This window comes from Manacus candei, unplaced genomic scaffold (genome assembly GCF_025592945.1).
Source record: "Manacus candei isolate 608988 ecotype Guabito, Panama unplaced genomic scaffold, ASM2559294v1 h1tg000046l, whole genome shotgun sequence".
In the NCBI taxonomy this organism is placed as follows: Eukaryota; Metazoa; Chordata; class Aves; order Passeriformes; family Pipridae; genus Manacus; species Manacus candei.
The window spans coordinates 3838391-3860359 of record NW_026138094.1 but is presented as its reverse complement, the minus strand read 5'-3'; the positions used below and the strand labels follow the sequence as shown (position 1 = coordinate 3860359).

General features: G+C 35.7%; 1 protein-coding gene across 6 annotated transcripts in view; it reads left to right on the top strand.

Moving 5' to 3' along the window:
* Positions 1 to 21969, top strand: part of UNC13C (unc-13 homolog C) — a 176185-nt gene that overhangs the window by 38891 nt on the left and 115325 nt on the right. For 3 of the 6 annotated variants that reach the window (XM_051797188.1, XM_051797185.1, XM_051797189.1), the window contains exon 2: positions 4903 to 7982. The exons of 1 other annotated variant lie outside the window; for it this stretch is intronic. In XM_051797188.1, coding sequence (XP_051653148.1) covers positions 5021 to 7982 — 2962 coding nt within the window. In that variant the 5' untranslated portion in view covers positions 4903 to 5020. Of the gene's footprint in view, positions 1 to 4755; positions 7983 to 21969 lie in introns of all 6 variants that reach the window. 2 more of the 6 variants (XM_051797187.1, XM_051797186.1) reach the window with 1 other exon arrangement.

Below are 21969 nucleotides of genomic sequence, written 5' to 3'. Positions count from 1 at the left end.
ATCACAGTGAGTGAAAATCAGTTTTAAACCTGTGCTGCTTGAATCTGTCATCCTTAAACTCAAGTTGTATGCTGAAAGAACAGGTATGTTACAGCTATGAATGACCAGTATAATGAGCAGTATAACTGCTAAAAATTTAGGTTGGATTCTACCTTATACCTAATGAATATACATGCAAGCTCTTCAGGACAGTGGTAGGTCTTGTGGGCTAAAACATAAGCAGCTTGTAGGATCCTTAGATTGGGGGTTGAAAAAACAATTTAGTGGTTAGTTGTATTTATAACACTTCCTATAAGTAGATAATGCAACATGTTTAGTGGTGGTCAGATACATTAATAGCAGGATCCATAAGGAAATATCACTAGATAAATAAGCAGATATAGTGAACTTTCCAAATCATTTTGGTGAAAAATAAGAATAGCTTTCTAGCCAAAAGTAGACACTGCTGATAACACTCCATGCTTTTGTGGGAATGTTGGAGGGGCTAATACAGTAGGACAAAGGTCTACTGGTGAAAATCTAAGGAATTCCTGGAACAAAGAGTAATTATCCAAAAGAGAAGGCAGGACTACTCCATTGTTGTGGCCTCCACCTCTGCCAGGGTCTGCAGGCAGGCCATCCATGTAGCTTGTGCAGTATTAAGATGTACCACCTTACCTTGAAAGGCTCACCAATAATGCACATTTAAAGTGTCAGTATTTAAGATTACGAGGAGAATTTAAGAAGAATGTAAAGGAGCAGATAATTGTTCTAAATTAAGTTCTTCTGAATTAGGTCATCTGAGATGATTGTCAGTATAATGCCACTGTTATAGTAAATTAATGAAGCTCTCTGGAGTATACACCTTGTTTAAAGGAAAGTAGCAAAGGTTTCACCCAAGAGACATGCACTGAGGGCAAGTACAGTTATGTCAAGATAAACCTTATTCCCAGGCAACCTTAAGACTAGTAAAATACCATGCTTAATAAATCTGTGCATATGAATACTTTTATTGATTCCTTGTGTTCCTGAAAGTAAGAGGACCTTTCTTAGCCTCAGTTTCTGTGACTGCAAAGTGAATTGTTTACATATTTTTGTTATGTGTGATTAATTAATTCCTGTGAAGCATTTTGCACATCAAAAAAAGATGTTGCTGTCTGTACAGAGTAGTGACTATTTTGGCAGTAATACAAAGTGGTTTTGCTGCAGAAAAAGACTGTCTGGGTTTGGTTTGTTTTCCTCTACTGTCTTGGTGTTGTGAACACAAACTTTCGTGTGGCATTTTGTAGAGGGAGACTGCACTTGAGTCTCATCTTCTTCCCTGTCCCCTTCCAATACCCACAGACCCCTTGCTGTTGATTCATAGTGTAAAGGCTAAGCAAGGCTGTGGTTCTGCCTGGTTCTTGCTTTTTTTAAAGGGGACAGTCTGCATCCCCAAAGCTACCTCTGAATGGAGAGAGCTGCTGCTCTACAGCTTTATTTACTGGGGTCTGAACAGAAGATCAGCAGTGACCTAACTATTCTATTTAAATACTGAAATCATGTTTTTAAGATGATTCAATTTTCTTTATAAGAATAAAGGGCTGGATTTGTTAAAATAATTTTTAAAAATTGGAATCTATGAGGGTCTGGTGCTCAGACATGTAACTAGAATACACTGCTTGCATTGTTTAGAAAGGTGTAATTTTTAGCCCAGCCCACTCCACCCCCCTTCTACCTGACGCATTAGTTTTAGACTTGGAAAAGAATCCTTTATAAGTGATGCTTCCAACTGACATATTTATTTTGACAATGCTTTGTTGTCAACAGTATCCAAATTACCTTTTCACCATCATGTTGATTGGCAAATGTCTATTTTCAGACTTGCTGTGGGTAAAAAGTTGATGGAAGTGCCATTGTGTCCTTTCTTTATAGAAGAAGCCCATTAACAATTTATTTTAGTTCTAATCTCACGGTTCATAACACTTTCCAGTTTCCTGCTCTATAACCATCTAGCATAAAGTCCATACGTCATTACTGTATCATTTCAGCTTGATTCCTTATGCTTAGAATGGGTTAATTCAATGGTGTTCATCTTTATAATATAAATTGTTTTAATTCAATAAACAAGGAAAGTAAAAATTTTAAAAATCGGGTCCTGATGGCTTATTGGGAGACCTGAATAAAACCAGAAAATATCCGAATGACAGCTTTCAGATCATTCAAATAATTACTTAGTCCTATGTGCTTCTTAAAAGAATGTTCCTTATTTTCTAAAGTTTTAACCTACACTGATTTAAAATATTAAGAACAACCCATGTAAATCTTTACAGAAAGCAATGGATGAGCCCTATAATGACTCAAACTTGATTCTGTGTGTAGATAGACAATTTTAGAAAATGAGTTTTTGACAGTGCAATGGTAGGCTGTAAACTGATTAACAGATCATATGACTAATACAGCTGAGATGGAATAGAACTCGCATGAGAGAACATAAATCTGCTCCATTTAGCAGATCTCCCTGTGTTTGTAACAGTATAGCTTTTAATTGACTATGGCATTGTCAGAAACTGGGTTTCTGACAAATTGAGTGCTGAATGTGTACCTACTTGTAATACTTTCAATTATCTCTGATAAAAAGCATAAGTTAGACAGTAGGTCAAACATATATATATATCTGACTGACTACGAAATCAAGATTATTCTACAGAGAAGCATTAAAGCTTATTTAAAATGAATGGAAATATTCCTGATTCCAGTGATAACTTCATTATTTCTTGATGTTTTTAGGCTGAGACAGGAAACAAGCCTTCTAGCTTGTTTATTCGTTCTTGGTTTGAAGTCATTTGAAGAATGTCCAAGTTATCCAAGTGAACTTTATATAAGAAGGCATTTAAAAATCTATTTCTGTGTGGGTATAGAAGGCAGGCAGTCACACTTAAATCCTATTTGATAAATGGTTACAAACATTCAGTGTAAGAGCTGAATTGTTAACAAGTGTTTCTACACCTAGAAACGTACCTTTGACATTGAAAAGTGTCCCAGGATGGTTCCTTTCGCTACTAATAATATGTGAAAACCAGGCAACCTTGGCTGTAGTGAAAGCTGTGCAATACTCTGAGAGATACCATTTGCACTCCTTGAAAATTGCATGCAGTCACATTGAGCACGCCTTTGCTTCCAAACATTGCTTGCTCTTAATTCACTCTTAATACTCTGACTTCAGGCATAAGCCTACAAGAAAAAGAAATGGCAAGGGGTGTGCTGATGATACATTATAAACGTGACTCATATCCAACAGATATTTCAGCTTTTTATAAAATAATAGGTAGTAACTTTGGAAAGGATGAACAATGTTGTTTATTCTTGTTCTGCTTGCTCTTGGTCTGCATTCCAATTTTGTTATAACTGGAAAAGATATAAGTCTGTTTACATCCTCTGTTCCAGGATTCCAGAAGCCAACCAGGCTTTTAGCAGTTCTCCCTGTGCTTTCTGCAGCATAGTGCATTTTGCTGCTGCAGTGTGAATCAGTGGTTAGTGTTTATTATTGACCATTGCATGAGTTTAACAGTAAGATCAGTAAAGACAAACCATGTTATGCAAAGACTAGATCTTGAGGTGTGTGAGTGTTCCATAATGTTTCACACAGTGCCATGCTGTTTGCAGACACGAAGGACAGTTCATATTCTTTGTGCCTCTGAAGACACCACAGAGCAATTTTTAACCCTTCATATACCATGTATCTAAATAATATTCTGCCAAAGAATTTTTAGCTGCTTTAGAAACCAAAATGGTCATTTTAAGAACTTCTTTGTTGGATTTTTCTGAGCTATTTGTCTTGTTTTTATTCCGCAGCAATGAAACTGGGAGGTAAATGATATACTGTACAAAAATACATTTACATGTTTAAAGCATGTTGACCACATTTCTATAGAATACAAGCTTTTGTTTTATGGAATAGAAGCTTCCAGATACCTCATGAAATCTTTTCTTAGTCTTCTTTTAGATCAAACAGCTTTCCTGTTGTAATGGCACCTGTTTCCATCCTGCAACTGTAAATCATATCTGTATATTGTTTTGTATAGGTTTGATGTTTTCTTTCTGTGACCAGAACAATGTCAAATTTAGTAACCTAGTTGAGAAGGTCCATCAGTTGTCATTAAGATTTTCTGCTATTTTATATGCCTTTTTTGTTTGTTTTTTTTTTTTACTTCTTAAAGAAAAGAAACAAAGAAGATATGCTTACTTTTGAGTCCTGGCTTACCAGACCTTGTTAAAGTCTGATATTAAAAGAAAGCATTTATTTCCCAAACCATAGTCATGTGAATAATCCAATGTCAAGATAGAACAGTACTTCTTGGATACAATACTCACTTGTTATATCTGAATCCAACCTTGGTCCAAAAGATAAAGCAAGAGAGAACTTTCTACTTCTGTTTTACTAGATAGTAACAACTTGCTTCCCTGTCTGTTTTTTGATCACTGCTGTATATCGTATGGATCTAAATTGAAATGTCATTACTCTGAAAGAAAACACAGAGCATTAATACGAATATTTCTGTTAAAGTCAGAGAATTAAAGTGGAGGAAGAAGTCTGTAAATAAGTATAGCTTATTCATTTATGTTAAAAATATTCTTCTAGAACTGTTTTCAGTTTCAATTATTCATGAAAAAATCTGTTCAGACAATTATGGGGAATCATCTGTGTTTCCATTGTAACCTAGTTAAAACAACATCAGTATTATTGAATGATAAGTTTGCTTGGCAGCCATTGTAACATCATTCCCTCCTTTTTAGACACTTCAAGAAGCCATGAACAACAGAGGGAGATTTTGCAAGACATACAAAACCCCTGCAGGATTTTGTTTCCAACAAGCAGATGTGTGATTCTTTTCTTTTTTTTTTTTTCCCTTTTTTTTGTATTTTTCTGTCAAATTATTCCAGAGCAACAATAGTTTATATGGATATGGTCCCCACTGATGATGATCCTGTTGGAGATACAAATACTTGTCTGGATCAAAAATGGTGTTTTGTGGAAACAGCTTGAAATAAATTACACTCCATGGTTTCTGCCCTCCTAAAGAGCCTGATCTCATCTTACATATATAAGATCCGCAAAGGAATGTTTACAAAGAAATCGGGAAATAGTACAAAAAGGAAAGAGAGTTGTCAGAGCAAAAAGGAACAAGACTTTACTCAGATTGGACATACAAAGAATCCAAAATTTTCAAATACTTTAAAAAGCACCGTTAAAAAGATTGCCAAGTGCCCATCTGCTCGCAACTTATCAACTGAAGAACAGGAAAGCAATAGAGAATTTTCCCTTTCGCCAACGTTCAGTTACAGAGTTGCTATTGCCAATGGACTGCAAAGGCGTGTTTTGGTAGCACACACTGATAATGAAGATATAGTTCAAGACCTGTCTTCAAATGATAGCTCGTGTTCTGACTCTTTAAGTGAAATAAAAAGTAATAGCAAGAAGAACGAATACTCATCTCACACGATGCCTGTGAGACGCAACAGGAAAAGCTTGAGCAGCCTCGCACCGTCCGATGGAAGTTCAGACGGGGAACGCACTTTGCACACACTGAAACTGGGAGCTTTAAGAAAACTGAGGAAATGGAAAAAGAGCCAAGAATGTGTCTCATCGGACTCTGAACTAAGTACATGGAAGAAAACATGGGGATTAAGAAGTAAATCTCTGGACAGAACTGGACGTCACCAGAAATCAAATACTCTTGAACCTGGCTTTAGTTCGACAGGTTGTATTAGTCAAACCCACGATGTTATGGAAATGATCTTTAAAGAGCTTCAGGGAATAAGTCAAATTGAAACAGAACTCTCTGAATTAAGAGGGCACGTTAATGCTCTGAAACAATCCATTGATGAAATTTCCAGCAGTGTCGAAGTTGTGCAAAATGAAATCGAACAGTTGCGAACGGGGTTTGTACAGTCCAGAAGAGAAACCCGGGACATCCATGACTACATTAAGCAGATAGGCCATCCAGGAAACAAAGCAAGTCTTAGGTTTCTAAACGTGCCTGAAGAGAGACTGGAAAAAACTGAAAGCATAGTTTACAAAATACTGATAGATAAAATGGGCTTCTCAGAGGCACAAAGCACTATTAAAATTGAATTTGCCCAAAGATTGGGGCAACAAAGAGACTGTCCAAATGCAAAGCCAAGACCCATTCTTGTTTACTTTGAGTCGTCACAACAGAGAGATTTGATTTTAAAAAAGTCTTATAAACTTAAGGGAACTGGCATTGGAATTTCTACAGATATATTTTCCCATGACATAAAAGACAAAAAAGAAAGAGGACTACCTTCTTCTCAGACATATGAAAGTATGGATATGAAACTTTTAACTGTGGAGACAAAATCTAAAATGCATGACTGGGAGTCACCTGACAGTGATAAAGACTTGGAATCAGATATAAATAAGAACAGTTATGCAAAGATATCTAAATCAGCATTTCAAATAAAAACAAGCACTACAAAGGGGATTACTGAGTCCCCAAACACTAAAGACCTTAAAAGAACTGCTGACAATGGCACCTTTTCAAATAGAAGTTATGGCAATCAGTCACCAGAATTTGACAATCTGGAGAAACAATCAAAGGCCTATTATTCAGACATGACTCCTTTGTGGCACTTACAGAATGACTTTGCAACACCAAAGCTCAGCCGTTCAGAGTCGGATTTCTCAAAATTGTGTCAGTCTTACTCTGAGGATTTTTCAGAAAACCAGTATTTTAACAGAACAAATGGCAGTTCGCTATTGTCTTCCTCTGATCGAGAACTTTGGCAACGAAGGCAAGATGATTCTACAAACTGGTATGGCAGCTCCCAGGAACAGACTTTTGTCCAAGACATGGAACAGCATCCGGAGCAAAACGAAATAGGAAACATAGAAACTGTTGATAGTGGAGTAAGCAATGGAATGATCTGTGCATCTGGAGACAGAAACCACTATAGTGATACTCAGCTTGCTTTACATGATGATCTTTCCCCGTGGAAAGACTGGAATCAGTTGGAACAAGGGGCAGATTTGGGCCTAGACACATCCACACAGGAAGTTTTTGTGTATGATATGAGCAGCCCTTCAGATCAACAGACGGATTTTGGAAAGGGCCAAGGTTCTGACCTCCAGTATGATACTGAAAGCTATGATTTCACCCTAGATGGTACTTCTCCATCATGTCCAGGCCTTGATAGTGAAACACAAAGTCAGTGGACTGGTCAATATGATGATTATCAGGATACAAATTCTATGTCCTCTTATCAAAATCAAAACAGATTGCCTATGATGTACCGAAGTCAGAGTGAACTACCAAGTGATGATTCAGAAGAAACAGCCCCTAAATCGTGGCATAGCCGGTTGAGCATAGACCTTTCTGATAAGGCTTTCAGCTTTCCTAAATTTGGATCTACACTTCAACGTGCTAAGTCAGCTTTAGAAGTAGTCTGGAATAAAAGCACACAAAGTTTAAGTGGATACGAAGACAGTGGATCATCTTTTATGGGAAGGTTTAGAACTTTATCTCAGTCTACTGCAAACGAGTCAAGTACAACACTCGATTCTGATGTTTATGCTGAGCCTTATTGCTACAAAGCTGAGTATGAGGAAGACTTAATTGAACCATCTGGGGAGAATGAAACAGACTATGTAGAAGTAATGGAACAGGTGCTTGCTAAACTAGAAAACAGAACTAATAGTAGTGAAACTAGTGAGCAAGTCCAAGAATATGAACTGGAGCAGTCTTTGTATGAAACTCCGTATGCAATGCTGCCAGAGGAGCAATATGACACACAGTTTGACAGCGTGATCAGTGAAGAGATATTGGAAGTTGAAAGTGATGTGGTTCCTGAGGTAGAAATAAGAGAAGATGAAAATCAGAATGTCCCAGAGACAGTTATTGAAATTCCAAAGAAAAAAAGAATACGGCCATCATTCAAAGAAGCTGCTTTAAAAGCATACAAGAAACAAATGAATGATTTGGAAGAGAAGATTCTTGCTGGAGGTAATAATATTTTAATACTCTTCTAAGTAAAACATTGTTCTCACTAAAGTTGGATGTTAATTTTTGTATAGTACTTAATCCTGCTTCCACTGAATTTGGTGGCAAAAATTCTGCTTCTGTCTGGTTTTATTTATGAGGTGAAATAGTTCCATAGAAGTCAAAAGGCTAAAATTTCACAAGTTTGTTTTGAAAGAATTTTCTGAACATGTTTAGTCAAACGTGTTTGTAGGTTATTGTATTGCTCTGAACTTCAGTAATTTCAAAATTAGATTTCACAAGACTTAAATCTTAAAAAAAAAGAACTAAATGGCACACTGTTCTTGGTTTTCTTATAGATTTATAAATGTATGCATTCAATTTAGAGTGTTCAGACATTACCCTGCTTTCTTTAGCAGTTTTCAAGGCATTGTTGGTTCTATATTCACCCTGGTGAGCACTGCTCTCCATTGTCTGGGCAATTTATTAGGTACTTACAACAGGGAAAGTCTAAATTGATTTCATGTTTGTCCTTATTTTAATTCAGTCCTTATTTGTACTCTAAGGAAGCACTCAGACAGGTAGTCAGTCCCCAAAACTGGGAGAGAGAAGGGTGCAGAGGAAAGACTAAAGAGTGTAGATCGTAGCATCCATGTATGAAGAGTAAAGAACTTAACTCACAGAGGGTGTTGACACAGATGTATTGTCAGACTTCAAACCAGACAGACATATATATAACTTTAATACCTCTAATAATACACAAATCTGGTGATGTTCAATATTAACATACACCGTAATGGTAATGTAATAATATTGCATGTGCATTTAATTGGGAGCATAATAATTACGGTAGCTGGCCAGATGGTAATTGTCACCTTGACTGAATCTTTGCTTTCTTTATCTACCTTGGCAAAGTGATTATCTAATACATTCATTTTAAAGATGAAAAATTGTGCCTGTAGCCAAAGATTTTATTTCGTAGTAATGAGCATCCAAAGCGTGAGCTACTATAGAGCTTCTTTGCTACATGAACAACTACATTTACAATAAACATATAGTCAACTTGAAAGTCTGTTACACAAGCATTTAAATATTGCTAATGGTAGAGTTTACTTTAAAGTCTACTTCTATATTCAAATAATGACACTAGATCGTATAATTGTACTTTGCAGGTATTTTTTTACAGTAGTGTGTTAGACATTAGATGGTGTATATATATGAAGAAACAGCTATCAATAATTAATATTTTCATTATTTTTTCCTGATTTTTATGAGGCATGAGAGAGGGGAATCACAGTCACTTTACCTGGTCGTTGTAGTACAATAAGAATATGAAGGTCTGAGGACATAATTGAAGATAGCACACAAGGAAGATCCAAAATATTGAAACTCAAATTGGTTCCACTATTTAAAGTCTGTGCATTTGTGTACATTGTTAGAAAATAAGAACTAACTTTGATGTTACATCTCATGCAATCATTTCTATAAATTAGATTCTACTTTTAACCCAGCAGGTGAAAGTCTTTCAGTCTCTTTTTATTTTTTTCCTTCTGAATTGCTGAAGTATTTCTTATATTTACAGAGAACCCATTTGACACCAAGGCCAGGTTATGAAAATACATTATTGGATGTAGTCTCTGGGCAACATGTGTCTGCATGGTTATAAGATGTCATACTAGGACCTCCATTTTTGTTTCCACAAATAAAATAATATAAATTATTATAAAGGAGAAAAGGAATACAGCAAGTGGCTAAGGAGAATTTACAGATGAACTGGTACAGCCCACTACTTCTCAGCTTATTCTGAAAACAGTATGTGTTGACTCTTGAGTAGCAGTTTTGTTTTCCCTTCACACTCTGTTTTTCATGCCAACAAGGAGGACGTGTTTCAGTCAGGGATTCTGCCTCAGCAGTCACTAACTGGTTTGGTAAGAGTGTATCTTCAGGTCCTCTAGCATATCTGGCAACACTTATTAACAAAAAGTCTTTCATGTTTTTATGTCTAGTGGATGAATATGATATTTTTTCATTTATGTCTGCAGAACATTCAACAATTGTTCAGAATTTAAAACTTTCAAAATATCTTTTCTAGCTGGAGCAACCTACTGAAAGAACATATTGCCTGAAGAACAACTTCTGCTGAGTAGCATGCAGTATTATTGGAGCCAAATAGTCCCTTATTTTACCTTCAGCTTGCTTTTACTGAGCTGGATAACTGGTATTATAGACAGTCTATTCACAGATAATGAAATCCAGTGGAATCTCCACCCTTGGAGACAGTCAAAAGCCATCTGGGTGTGGTCCTGGGCATTCTGCTCTGGGTGGTCCTATTTGAGCAGGGTTCTTAGACAAGGCCTCCAGAGTTCCCCTCCAGCCTCAGCTGTTCTGTGATAAGGAAATGCAGTTTTGAACTCTTTGTATGCAGCCTTTGAAGAAGGATATGTTCTTAATGTCAGTTTGTCCACTAATACAAAATATATTCATCTTCTGTTTACTACTTGAATTGCACATTATTGTGGGAAAGAACATCTTATAAATCAGTTCTTAGAGGAGTTCTACAAAATTCACAACATGTACAGTTTGTAACTTCTAAGTTATCACAACCTGCCCTCTCTTCTTTATGTGTGAATTCATGCATGTCCAAATACCTAGTTTATCATTTAAGTAAATAATAGTTTGGCTATAGTAGTTTCAAGTATTTAAGCAAATAGTAGTTTGAGGTTTTTTATCTTCATTTTAATATTTGCTGGAGCAATAATAACTTTCAAGAGAAGTGACTAATAGACACTCCAGGGTTTACATGACTTTTATGAATGGGTTTATTTTTTTTTTTACTGTTACCCCATAACTCATTCACAGTCAGCTTCCCACTTCTTACTTTTGGATGGAAAAGTACTATCAAGAAAACAAGTTCTTTGAATTAATCTTCATTATATATCCAAAACATAATCTATTCTTTAATGAATTGTTTCATCCCTCCATGTAGGCAGGAGCGGGTAAACAACAACCTGGCCAAGCAGAGTTGTAACCTGAAAATACAGCAGTGTTAGTTCTCCAATTTAATACAAAGGAGTGATATGATTTTCATTCTAGTAATGCATGAGGTAAGGTCAATGAAGCTTTGGTACATAAATAATTTATTAGTGCACAAGAACCCCATCAGACAGTTCTATTCTCTGTCTCTAGCTGGTGAGAAAAAGTACACTGTGGGCTGATTGCTTATGTGTTATTTATTACAATATACTTTCAGAAATATACTGGGGTGACTTAATGTGTTATATGAATGAGAGGAGACATGAGTGGTACATGAGTAATCCTTGGATTTAAAGTTCTGTAAGGATATAGAGACACTGTGATGACAGGTGTGTATTAATAGAAGGATTGATGGCTTGAAAAATATCAAAGAAATGCTAGCCAGTGGTTTGTTTCTTTGTACATTGTAATCAAGAATAACTTACCTTTTTATTCATTGTTCCACTCCTCACTTGTTTTTTTCTAGCTTTCTTCTTCCCTAGTGTCTTCTTTTATTCCACCCATCTTATTATCTTTTACAGGTGCCTTAGAATAAGCATCATTTTCTCTGCTGACAAAACTATCTCTCTGGATAAGATTTCAGAGTTGCATGCCTTCTTCTGAGTTGTTTTTAATGGTAACTTAGTCTCTTTCTATGAATGGTAGTTTGTGAGCAATAACTTCTTCATCTCGTTGAGGAAGATCTTGGTGATCATTTGATATACCAGATTTTAAAAATCAGACAGATTTTTAAAAGCCTTTGGTCTGAATTTTCAGCCACAGAGTAACCCATAGATTGCTTCTGGTGTCAAGGTGAGTGAACTCATCTTACTCTGTACATACATACAGTGGCCAGGCAGAGGACAGGGCCCAGTGACTGGAACTGCCTCTCTAGCACTGGGTGAAAGTGTTTCTAGTGTTTTATAGCAAGCATTTGTATTACATTTAATGATTTCTGACTGGAGAACAGAACTTAGAGATCAAATATGAGATCAATACTGTTATCTTGCTAACATCTGAAACCAAAGGAACCAGTAATCTATTACCTCACTACCCTTGTGGTGTGGTCATTTTGTTCTATATTAAGAAAAACTACCAGTAAAATAAGTAAGCTTATTTCAATGCATATCTCAATCTCTGTTTATTCAAATTATGTCTGGATTTTTTTTTAACAAATATATATTTTCTTATTTTGACACCTTTTCTGGCTTTTTAAATAATAACTGTTTGCTAGAACTGCCTGAGTTAGGTGTATTTCCCCAAAGAGTATAGGCTTTAGAAGTTAATCTGATCTTGTCTTGTGGCACTCAAGACTTTTGTATCCTTTATGTCTTACCTCCATCATGTTTGTTTTTAATACACTTGCATAGGTACCCAGATACTGGTAACTGATAGCTAGTAGTAACTAATAGTTAATAGTATTGTTCTGGTTTTGTTATGTGAATATAAATCTTGAATTTGGACTTGATCAGTGCTGTGGTCCAGATGAAAATCAATTTATCTGGTATTGTTTAGTAAACAAATCAGTAATTTTATAGCCATTCAGGTGGAAACAGGATAGAAAAAAACATTATCTTGGTCATGGAAATTTCATATTTGTTGGTGGCCTGTTACAAGTTAAATTGCTTTTAGATATTAAAGAGTTCTTCTACACACAGTCTACATAAACTGTGTTGGGAAGTTGGCTTTAAGAAAGGACTACTGTTTGTACAAAAAAAAATGGAAAGTAGATGTATATCCCATCTTATTTTTAATTGCTTGAGGTAATTATGTCGACTGATTAACATCTTGAGAGTTGTGTTCGGGTTTGTGGGGTATTTTTCCTTGAAAATAAAGTTCCTTCTCAGGATGCTGGTGCAGGCTGGGGAAGGGAAGGATGTCTAGACAGATGATAGAATTCTAGTGTATAAGATACTGCAGCAATTAATAAAGATAGGACAAGTATATTTGTATGTATTGTGCTAAAATGAGCTGCTTATTCCTTCACTGACCAGTAGTAACAGCTACTGCCAGTCAGTCTTGTTCCTAAGACAGTATAAAAGAGGTTGCTGATAACAGTCATCTTTTCCCCTTTTTGATCAGTCTGCTTTTGTTATAACAAAAGGAACAGTTTGTCGTCTTGTGGTAATTCTTTGAAATCTATAAGACCCTTCTGTTCTCACTACACCTCATTTCTTCAAGTATTTTGTTGTTAAAAAATTGAATATTAGCTTTAATTTACACTTACCCTTTAACATATAATGGTGTTGTGGCACTGTTGAAAGCTTAGGTGTAATTAGTTTTAAACAAGGTGTCTTGAACTAATACAGCTTTAAGTTGTTATAGTGTTGACATAGCTTATACACTTCAGGGTCACTTCACTGTAAACACTCACCAGAAGCCCCCCCAGGAAGGCTTGAAGCAGAGTTGTGGCTACACAAAGTTTTCTGTAAGTTTAGCATCACCCTGTACAAAGTAATGAAGGAAACTTTTTTTTATGTGATCTTTTTGCGATGCTTTTCCTTCACTGAGCCCAGTGGCATTTCTCATCTTTCTAATCTCAGGCCTACTCTGATGGTGGGGAAAAAAGTTAATGAGTGAGCATCCTGTAATTAGTCTTTGCATCATTGGGAAAGAATAGCCCAGAGAAAAACACTTAGAGTTAATAAAAGGTAACAGCAATAGCAAGCCTCAAGGTTTTCTGTTCTGTTTCAAAGTCTTGGTACCACAGTATTCAGTGGTACAAGATTTTATTTTCCCACATCTCATTTCTTTATGGTTTGTTTGGTTTTTTTCCCACCAGGAGTGATGAATTACTTAATTAATATAAGGACTGATTGTATATTCAGTGTGGCCGATATAGTTCATCTGCAATGTTTAAGAATAATATATTCCCATAATGTATCATCTCTAAAGAGCTGGATTTGGGGGCATAATACTGTTCAACAGAAGTTGATTAATCTGTTGCTCTTCCCTTCATATATAAATAATGTAAACAGGCAGATTACAGGGAGTCTTCATCAGTGTAAATTCCCTTCTGTGCTGGCATCAGAAGATGGTCACAATGGAGCAGATGTATTGTGTAAGCAGGCTGGGGAAGAAGTGGTTACCCTTGCTGTACATTTGAATAGATGGGTAGTACTGAGGAAACAAGATTTACTGTGAGTAAAGAAGTCTATTTTGGTGCAGTATTGAATGAACTACAGAATTTAATAATCCAATTTTTTCAGCTATCTTTGTTTCCTTTCCCAGCACTATGTTTGTGTTGGTAAACAAAATGATGGATATGTCTAACTCCTTTAACTCCTTCTTTTTTCCTTTTTTTTTTTTTTTTTTGTAGAATAGGAAGCTGTAGGGGGGGGAGAACAAAATACATTTTCAGATTATGTGGGTAGAAACTGATAAATATAATATATTCTTGCACTCAGCCTGCTTAGCTAAAATTCTAGAAAATCCTTTTTCATATATGCATATGCATGCATATGTGTGCACTCTGAAAATGTTCCACTAATATTACAGGATGTAAAATAGTGCTCTAGAGAATTATTAACCACTCCATGAATTCAGTCAGGGTGGTGTAGATGAACCAAAGTACATTGATTTGACTGAGTCTCATATGCTTGTTTCATAACATACAAGAGTCTCTGCATTTTTTTCCTGCTCCTGATATCACTCCAGAGTCAGGCATAAGTCTTTACACCCTTCCCTTCCTATTTCTCTTCTGTTCTTTGATGGGGAAAAGGGATATCAGAGACTTAAAACAGAAATGGCAGTGTGTTCAGCTTGAGATTGATAGGACTGTAGAAAGGTTACTTTAGAAAACTTATGAGAGGAAATCTAATCAGTTAATGATAAAGATGTCCGTCTCTTGTCTGTGAAGAAAGATCGAGTAGTTACCTTCATCAACTACTCTAAAGTAAGGGCTTCATGGAAGGATGCTCTGTATTAGTTGCTTGCTACATGTTCAGTCTGTCAAAAGAGGGATTAGAGTAAGGAAAATTACACTGAGAGTTCTGATCATCATCTTAAAACTTTTACTATTCAAATAAAGCAAATTCCGATATATGAGAAGTTAGCTTTTCCCCACTGATTCTTAGTAAAATTATTTAAAAAACCTGTTTAATATATCTTTCAGAAAACATAATAGTGTTCTCATGGCTTATTTTACTTTAATTCTGTAGTTACAGTATTCATTCTTATCATAAAATCTTAGATTATAATCCTGCCTCTCTTTGTAAACAGGATAGTTATCAAAAAGATTGAAGATCAACAGTTTAATTTAGTATAGTAACTCCTGCTGAATCAGTGTGCATTAAATTAGGGAAACGTGTGTCACAACTACAGTTGTGTAACAGCCTCAGATTCCAGAAAAATTCTATTGCTACCAGATGCCCTTTTGCTAGAATACCTATTCTTTAATCATAAAAAAAAACTCAAATAAACTAACCAAACAAGTAAACACATACAAAAACCCAACCAAAACCAACCAAAGAAAAAACTAAAAATAAATCCAAAACACACAAAGCCCCTCACATCCTTAGTCAGTAAGGTTTAGCAGGAATCTGTATTTTGGCTGTTTATTAAAAACAAGCAAAACACCAAAACAAAACAAAAAAGCAAAGCAAACCACCCCAAATATTTTCTATTTAGAGAATGACTTCTGGTTTTAAGAAAAATAATTAACTAAAACTGCTAGTTTCCTTCATAAAAGAAGAAACTCTCTGCTACTGAGAGTTTTGAAAACGAGACAATTTAACACTATTGTCTCTGACTTTAGAATTCATGTAAATTGATAAATATTCATGCAATTTGCCTGTTCTTTTTGTGCTTAAACAAACTTAAATTTGATAGAAGTAAGAGGAAAGCTGACCATGAGTGTCAGTTCCAAGGTCTTTTTTATATTGGTTTTGCTGTAAAAATGAAGGCAATATTATATCGCCAAGATTAAAAAATATTTCCTATTTTTATTTCTAAAATCTTCAACCATTTTCTTTAGATTGTTGTATTTTAGAAGTAAAGATAGTACTGCATCATTTTGTAATGCAGTTTCGGGATAAAAGGAATCTCATTAAAGCAACTGGCTGAAAAAATATCCAGACATGCATTTAAAAGATGTAATGATTTGGAAAACACAAATTCATAAATAAGCTTAAATCTTCTTCTGGTGTATTGGTGAAATAGAATATTATAACAAAGTGTGAAAATTAGAGATTCTCTGTTTTGCTCCCAGAGGGACATTCTGATTATTTTCATGGAACAGGTACCAGACTTATTCCTTATGCACATTTTCCAGGTGGTCAGTGGAGCACCTACAGAGTTGTGCTCCCTGGAACTCTAAATAGCAGAAAATATCCAAAACCTCTCCACTTCCTGCTGATACAAAATTATTGTTGAAACTCATGAAACTTTGTTAACCATGAGGTTTGACTCCTTGATGAGTGGAGAGTATTCTTCAGGTAGCTTGCATGATCAGAAGTTTTAGTAAATTGGAAAATAAAGACAGGATTGATTTACATGTAACTAATTCTATCAAAAAACATCAATGCATACATAAAGACACCTGCACTTTTGTGTTGTTTAATAAGTACCATTTTTGTAAGAATTTTCTTCTGCGCTTAACTGGTGTAAAACTCTTACTCAGTCCACTAAAAATTACTAATCTTTTTATTAAAGCTGTGTAAAGAGAAGGTTTTCCAGGTAGCCCATGTCTCACAGTTGTGTTGCTGATAGAGCCATTTTAAAATGTTTTGATGTTATGATAAAAAATATGGTGTCTAAAAAGATAAAAGTTAACCAGAAGATATGAAAACACAGGCAATACTGTAATCTGTTTTCACTAAATTAGTAGTAGTAAAGAACCAACTGCTGACTTAATACATCAACAGATTCTCTGGAGCTGCTGCTGATACAGCAGCAAGTGATTTGTCAATGCTGTCCCAGACCCCTAAACTATGCACAGCTCTGAGTATCACCAGTGCAACTGCAGCCTCAGCAGAGGAATCCTTGTCCTTCAGCTGCACATAGACCAAGATGGAATAAGAAGAGACAGAGGTGATGAATGTACTATTAGTGAATGCAAAATAAACCAGGAGAGAAGAATATTTATAAAATGGATGAGTATAACTAAAGCAGTTTTTAATCTTATCCTGTAGGTCTTCCTGTTTCATTTAGCACCAACAGGATGGAGCTGATGCTCCTCTGCATCCCTAAGGCAAGGAGGATACTGCAAACAGTGGAATTTTCTTTGGGAACTTTAAAAGGCATAGTGTCAAACCAAGGGGCTATTTGCTTGGATTTCTTTGGAAGTCATGCAACGAGACTGCAGCTTGCAGGACTATGATACAGTTGTGATACAGTTTCACCAAGTGAAACACTTGGTGGCATTGCTAGCTGTGTGATATGGAAAGATTTGCAATAATCAATTATCTGTTTGCTTTCGTAGCAAATAACTAATTACTTGGTTACATGTACTGTTATCATATGTATTGAAGGAGGTAAGATATGCTTCTTTGTCCTTTATGGGTAATGTATGCCTTGTCATACTGATGTTTCCTGGGGTTAGAAGAGATTGCTTAAAATGCACACTGTCTTTTACTTCTTATCACTCAGATGAGCCAGAGACTTTCAAGAAAACATGGTCTTCAAGAGGATGGTAGTTTTTTGAGACCACCACATTCTGTAATCAAATAGTTCTCTTGACAGTTTATTCTTTTAGAAGTAAATTCCAGAATTTGGTAGAAGAATCTAATAGCTGTTGAAAAACAGTAGAAAAAAAAGCCATTTGAAGTCTAATGGGACTCAATATCTAAGTGCCAGAGATGATCTTAAAGCATGTCCTTTTGTTTCAGATTTGCAGACGAGTTTATTAATAAAGACACAAATGCACTTTTCATCTTCACCAAACTGACCTCCTGTTTGGCTCTCAATGTATCCGCTAGTAATTTTTCTACATCACTGCTAGTAAAGTGCTAGCAGCAATTCTTCTATTTCTCCTGTCAGCCAAGCTTTATTCAAGTTTGACCTTCTCTTTGTCAGACAAGCATCACTCATCTCTCGTGATGTGCTAGCATTAATATTGTCTTTCAAGCGTTATACAGTATCTTCCTAGAACAAACTCCAGCAATACAACATCCTCTAGGCTTGTACAGCATGATGTTCTGTTCTGCAGTGGCAATAATAGCTTGTGGGTACAGCATTTATTATTTTAGCATGGCTTAATTTGTGTCATTGTTTTGGGCAGACAATTTTTTTTCTTTAACGTGCTGTTTCTATTTGAACATGGTATTTCCTCCATTATTTCCCTTTCTTAGCAATACATGCTGATTAGAATTGCCCAGCTCAGCCTACAAACTACTTCTGAAGACAAGGACTTTACACATGCTATTTCCAGGGAACAGCTGTATTGTTACCTAATTCCAGCAAGTATTTTGTCTGAAGGGTTTGCTTCCAGGAATGATGTAATTATCAGTCAGTTTGACATTCTCGCAGCCACAGAACTAAAGATTGAAATGGTACTTGGAAAGAATTATGAACTTTAATTCTTTTTCCAATTTAGTGTTATGCAATTACACACACTTCCAGGAGTGGAAAATCAAGGGTTTGATTCATTTCCATCCTGGCCTTTCCTAACAGCTTAGATTTTTAGAACCTTATTACAGTTCTTGCGCTGTGGCGGGGGGTGATGGTGAACTCAATTTTTGCAGTCATTAAAGAAAGAGGAGTGTACTGGGACTATGGTCTGCTGCTCAGAAAAATGTAAAAGTGAAATAATGACACAAGCCTTGAAGGATCATTATGATGGGGAGGGAGGACAGAACCATTCAAACCTCTATCTCTGCTGATGGATAAGGCTTATTGTCCAGTTGTATTTCTGATGGTATCACAAGCTACAAAAGCAGAGGTCTCTAGGTTCACTTCTACATCTTCATTGCTAATATATATTTCATACTGGAAGAATCTGCCTTTTCAGCATCTTTCACAGATTTTTTTTCTCAGAAGTTTGGATATAGGAATTTGTTATCTTGTATGATGAATTCCTGTGTTGTGTGGTGAATTACAGATGGCAACATTGCTACAAAAAATGAATAAATTAGACCATGATTTAATTTGCAAACAATTGAGAACCATGTAAAGTTAAACTTTTCTAAGATCTGTTAGTTTTCAGACTAAGTTCAAATAGTAATTATGCAGCATTAATAAGCACTTGTTGGAAATTTTACTTAGCCTTGGTTTAAACTGATACGGGGATAGAGAATAACCTGGGGGCTTATTTGAGGGTGCTGAAAGAATACCAAATAAGCCTCTTTCGCTCCACCTCCCCATCCTCACCATCTGGGGATGAACTTACCTCGGTGGATACTTGTGAACCATTTTCAACAGAAGTCAGGATTTAGTGGCTATGCTAAATATTATTCAGCTTTTTAATACCTGAAATTTATTAATGGAAATTTAAAGACTAATTTTAACTAATTTCATTACTAGTTACCTAATTAAATATAATTAACTGCCTTTAAAAAAAGGGATCAGGAAGCATTTTCCTTTTGCCTTCAATATTTAATATTTGTAAATATAATGTTCAGTAGTATGCAGTCAGATGACCACCCTGCACTTTGTCATTCCACTACATGAGTGTGTATATGTGGAGTGCACAGAGATAAAATAGCAACAACTAAGGAGCACTATCACTCCTTGGAATTTTCCTATAATTCTAGTAAAACACACTCTTGTTATCTAAAACGGCATATGGTATAGAGGCATAACATGAAGGCAGTTACTGGTATTCCAGAATGTAGTGAATTTTCACTTAAAAATCTAAGGAGCAAACTAATTCAAATAAAATAAGTATCCTATAGGGTTAACTAAATCAACTGCTGTTTACACTGCTCCTAGTACACTCATAACTTTTTTAGGTTAGTTTTTTGGATGTGTGTATGACAGAAATGAGTTATATGAAGATAAACTCTTTTAAGTAAATCATTGTCATTCAGCAGTATAATCTGAGATGTCTGGCCTTGAATCTCTGATTTGAAAATACCTTCAATGGTCTCTTACATAATCACAGTTCATTTCTTATCTACATCAAGGAATGTTCCTGTCTATTCTGGTAGCCTAACGACTACTAAAGTGAAGTGCTTGGTGACTCTGGACACTTCCTGACTTGGTGCTCTCATACAGGCAGAGAACACTTGCACAATTCAGATTATTTCACTCATGGTGAGTTCAGAAGAAGCAGTAAACAATGAAGAAGTTTTCAAACTAATTTAGTCTCTGAAGATGCAGTCATTTGTTACAAAATAGGAGATGCTCTCAAGATTTCTTTTTGGGAAATTTGCGTCAGTTGTCTGCTTTATGCAATTTCTATTCAGAAAGAGACCATTAGATAGGTGGGGGTTTTTTGTTTCTTTGTCTGGTTTTTTTGTATGTAGCAACTGCAAAGAAGAGCAAGTTAAAAACCACATTTTCTCCCTAATTTTTGATTGTCACTCTCCTTCCTAAATTGAGGCACAACTAGGTTCCAGTAAAAGAAGCATAGTGAAATTTGATGAAGTTGGCTGAGACCCAAGAGAAGTAAGGAAAATTTCATATGTCCATCTCTCATGCTCTGAAATACAAGATTCTATTTAGTGTGGAAGACAAATCTCAACAATTTCTAAAATAACTTTCTAAACAAGTGAATTAAACATAGAATTCATGTGATTCTTTAGACATCTTGTAGCAAAGTACCTTCACATTATTTAAAAATTGCATTCCACATAATGTGAGATTTATTATGTATCTTTACGTGGCAGAATTACCAGTGTTTTGATTAGACCTTCTAGAAAGAAGGTGTAGGTTGCATGAACAGATAATGATGAGGCTTCTTAACTTACTTAAAACTTCTTGCTTAAAACTCCCCTCAGCCCCCCCCATTTCTCTTCACCTTTTGGACCTTTCCTTTTTCACAAGTGTGAGAATTCATGCAGTGTCAGTCTCTCCTACTTAGAGTCCTGTTGGTATTTGCTCTCTTGCCTTTTCTCTCACTCATTGGAGCAGATGCTGTTCCAACACTCTGGTTTTAACTATTCCTCATATTTTCTTTAGCCCTCATAAAAGTATATTTCTATTTCCAGCCAGCCCCGTTCCAGTCATCTCATTACTCCTGGCTCTGCTCCCACCCTGCTTATGAAATGCTGTAGTAATTTTGTAGTGGGACAGTTGGATCATATGGTTGTCCAAATCTTCTTTATGTGCTCGTGGAGAAAGAGTAGCCAGTCATATCTGATGTTGTCAGACAAATACATTTCACAAATAAATAAATTTAAAAAAGATACTTTAAGAGTAAACTCATTTTTGTAAATCTGCTCAGTCAAATGAGGATAATTTGACAACTGAAACACTATAGTTTCATTTAGCCAAGAATTAATTTCTGAGGCTAAATGAAAGTTCTGCCGTTTCAGAAGAGAGGGTAGGGAAGTTTTGAAGTGAAAACATCAGAATAGTTCACATCCCAGCAGCAAGATACCTTAATGAATTTTTCTAAAACATGAAAATAGAAATTGATATCATGTCCATTTATATTCAGGAGATGAACTATGAAAATTACCAATTCACAGCATATCAAGCAGATATACTTGGTGCACAGAGATGTGCTTACTGTACTTTCACTAAATTGTGGAGTTTACTATTAATAAGAGTTTTAATTTAATATTATGTAAAACTCAGAGCATTATTTTGCCTCAGGTCAAGTAGCTATTGTTCATTCTTTTAGGCGTACTCTTTCTAAAAGGATTGTTCACAACAGCTAAGATCTGTATTCAAGCACAGGAAAATGACAAATTTTGTGGTCTCACAAAGGAGAAGAGACTGTTGCATAGCTGGATTTTCTGTGGATTCCAATTTGGTGTTGTGACACTGCTAATACCTAGCAGCTCAATCCTCTTTAAACTTTTTGAATAATACAAAATCAGATATAATTTGACCTGTAAAACATGTTTTGAACAGTTTGTCTCCAGTTTCTATTCTCCCCATTCTTGTGCATGTG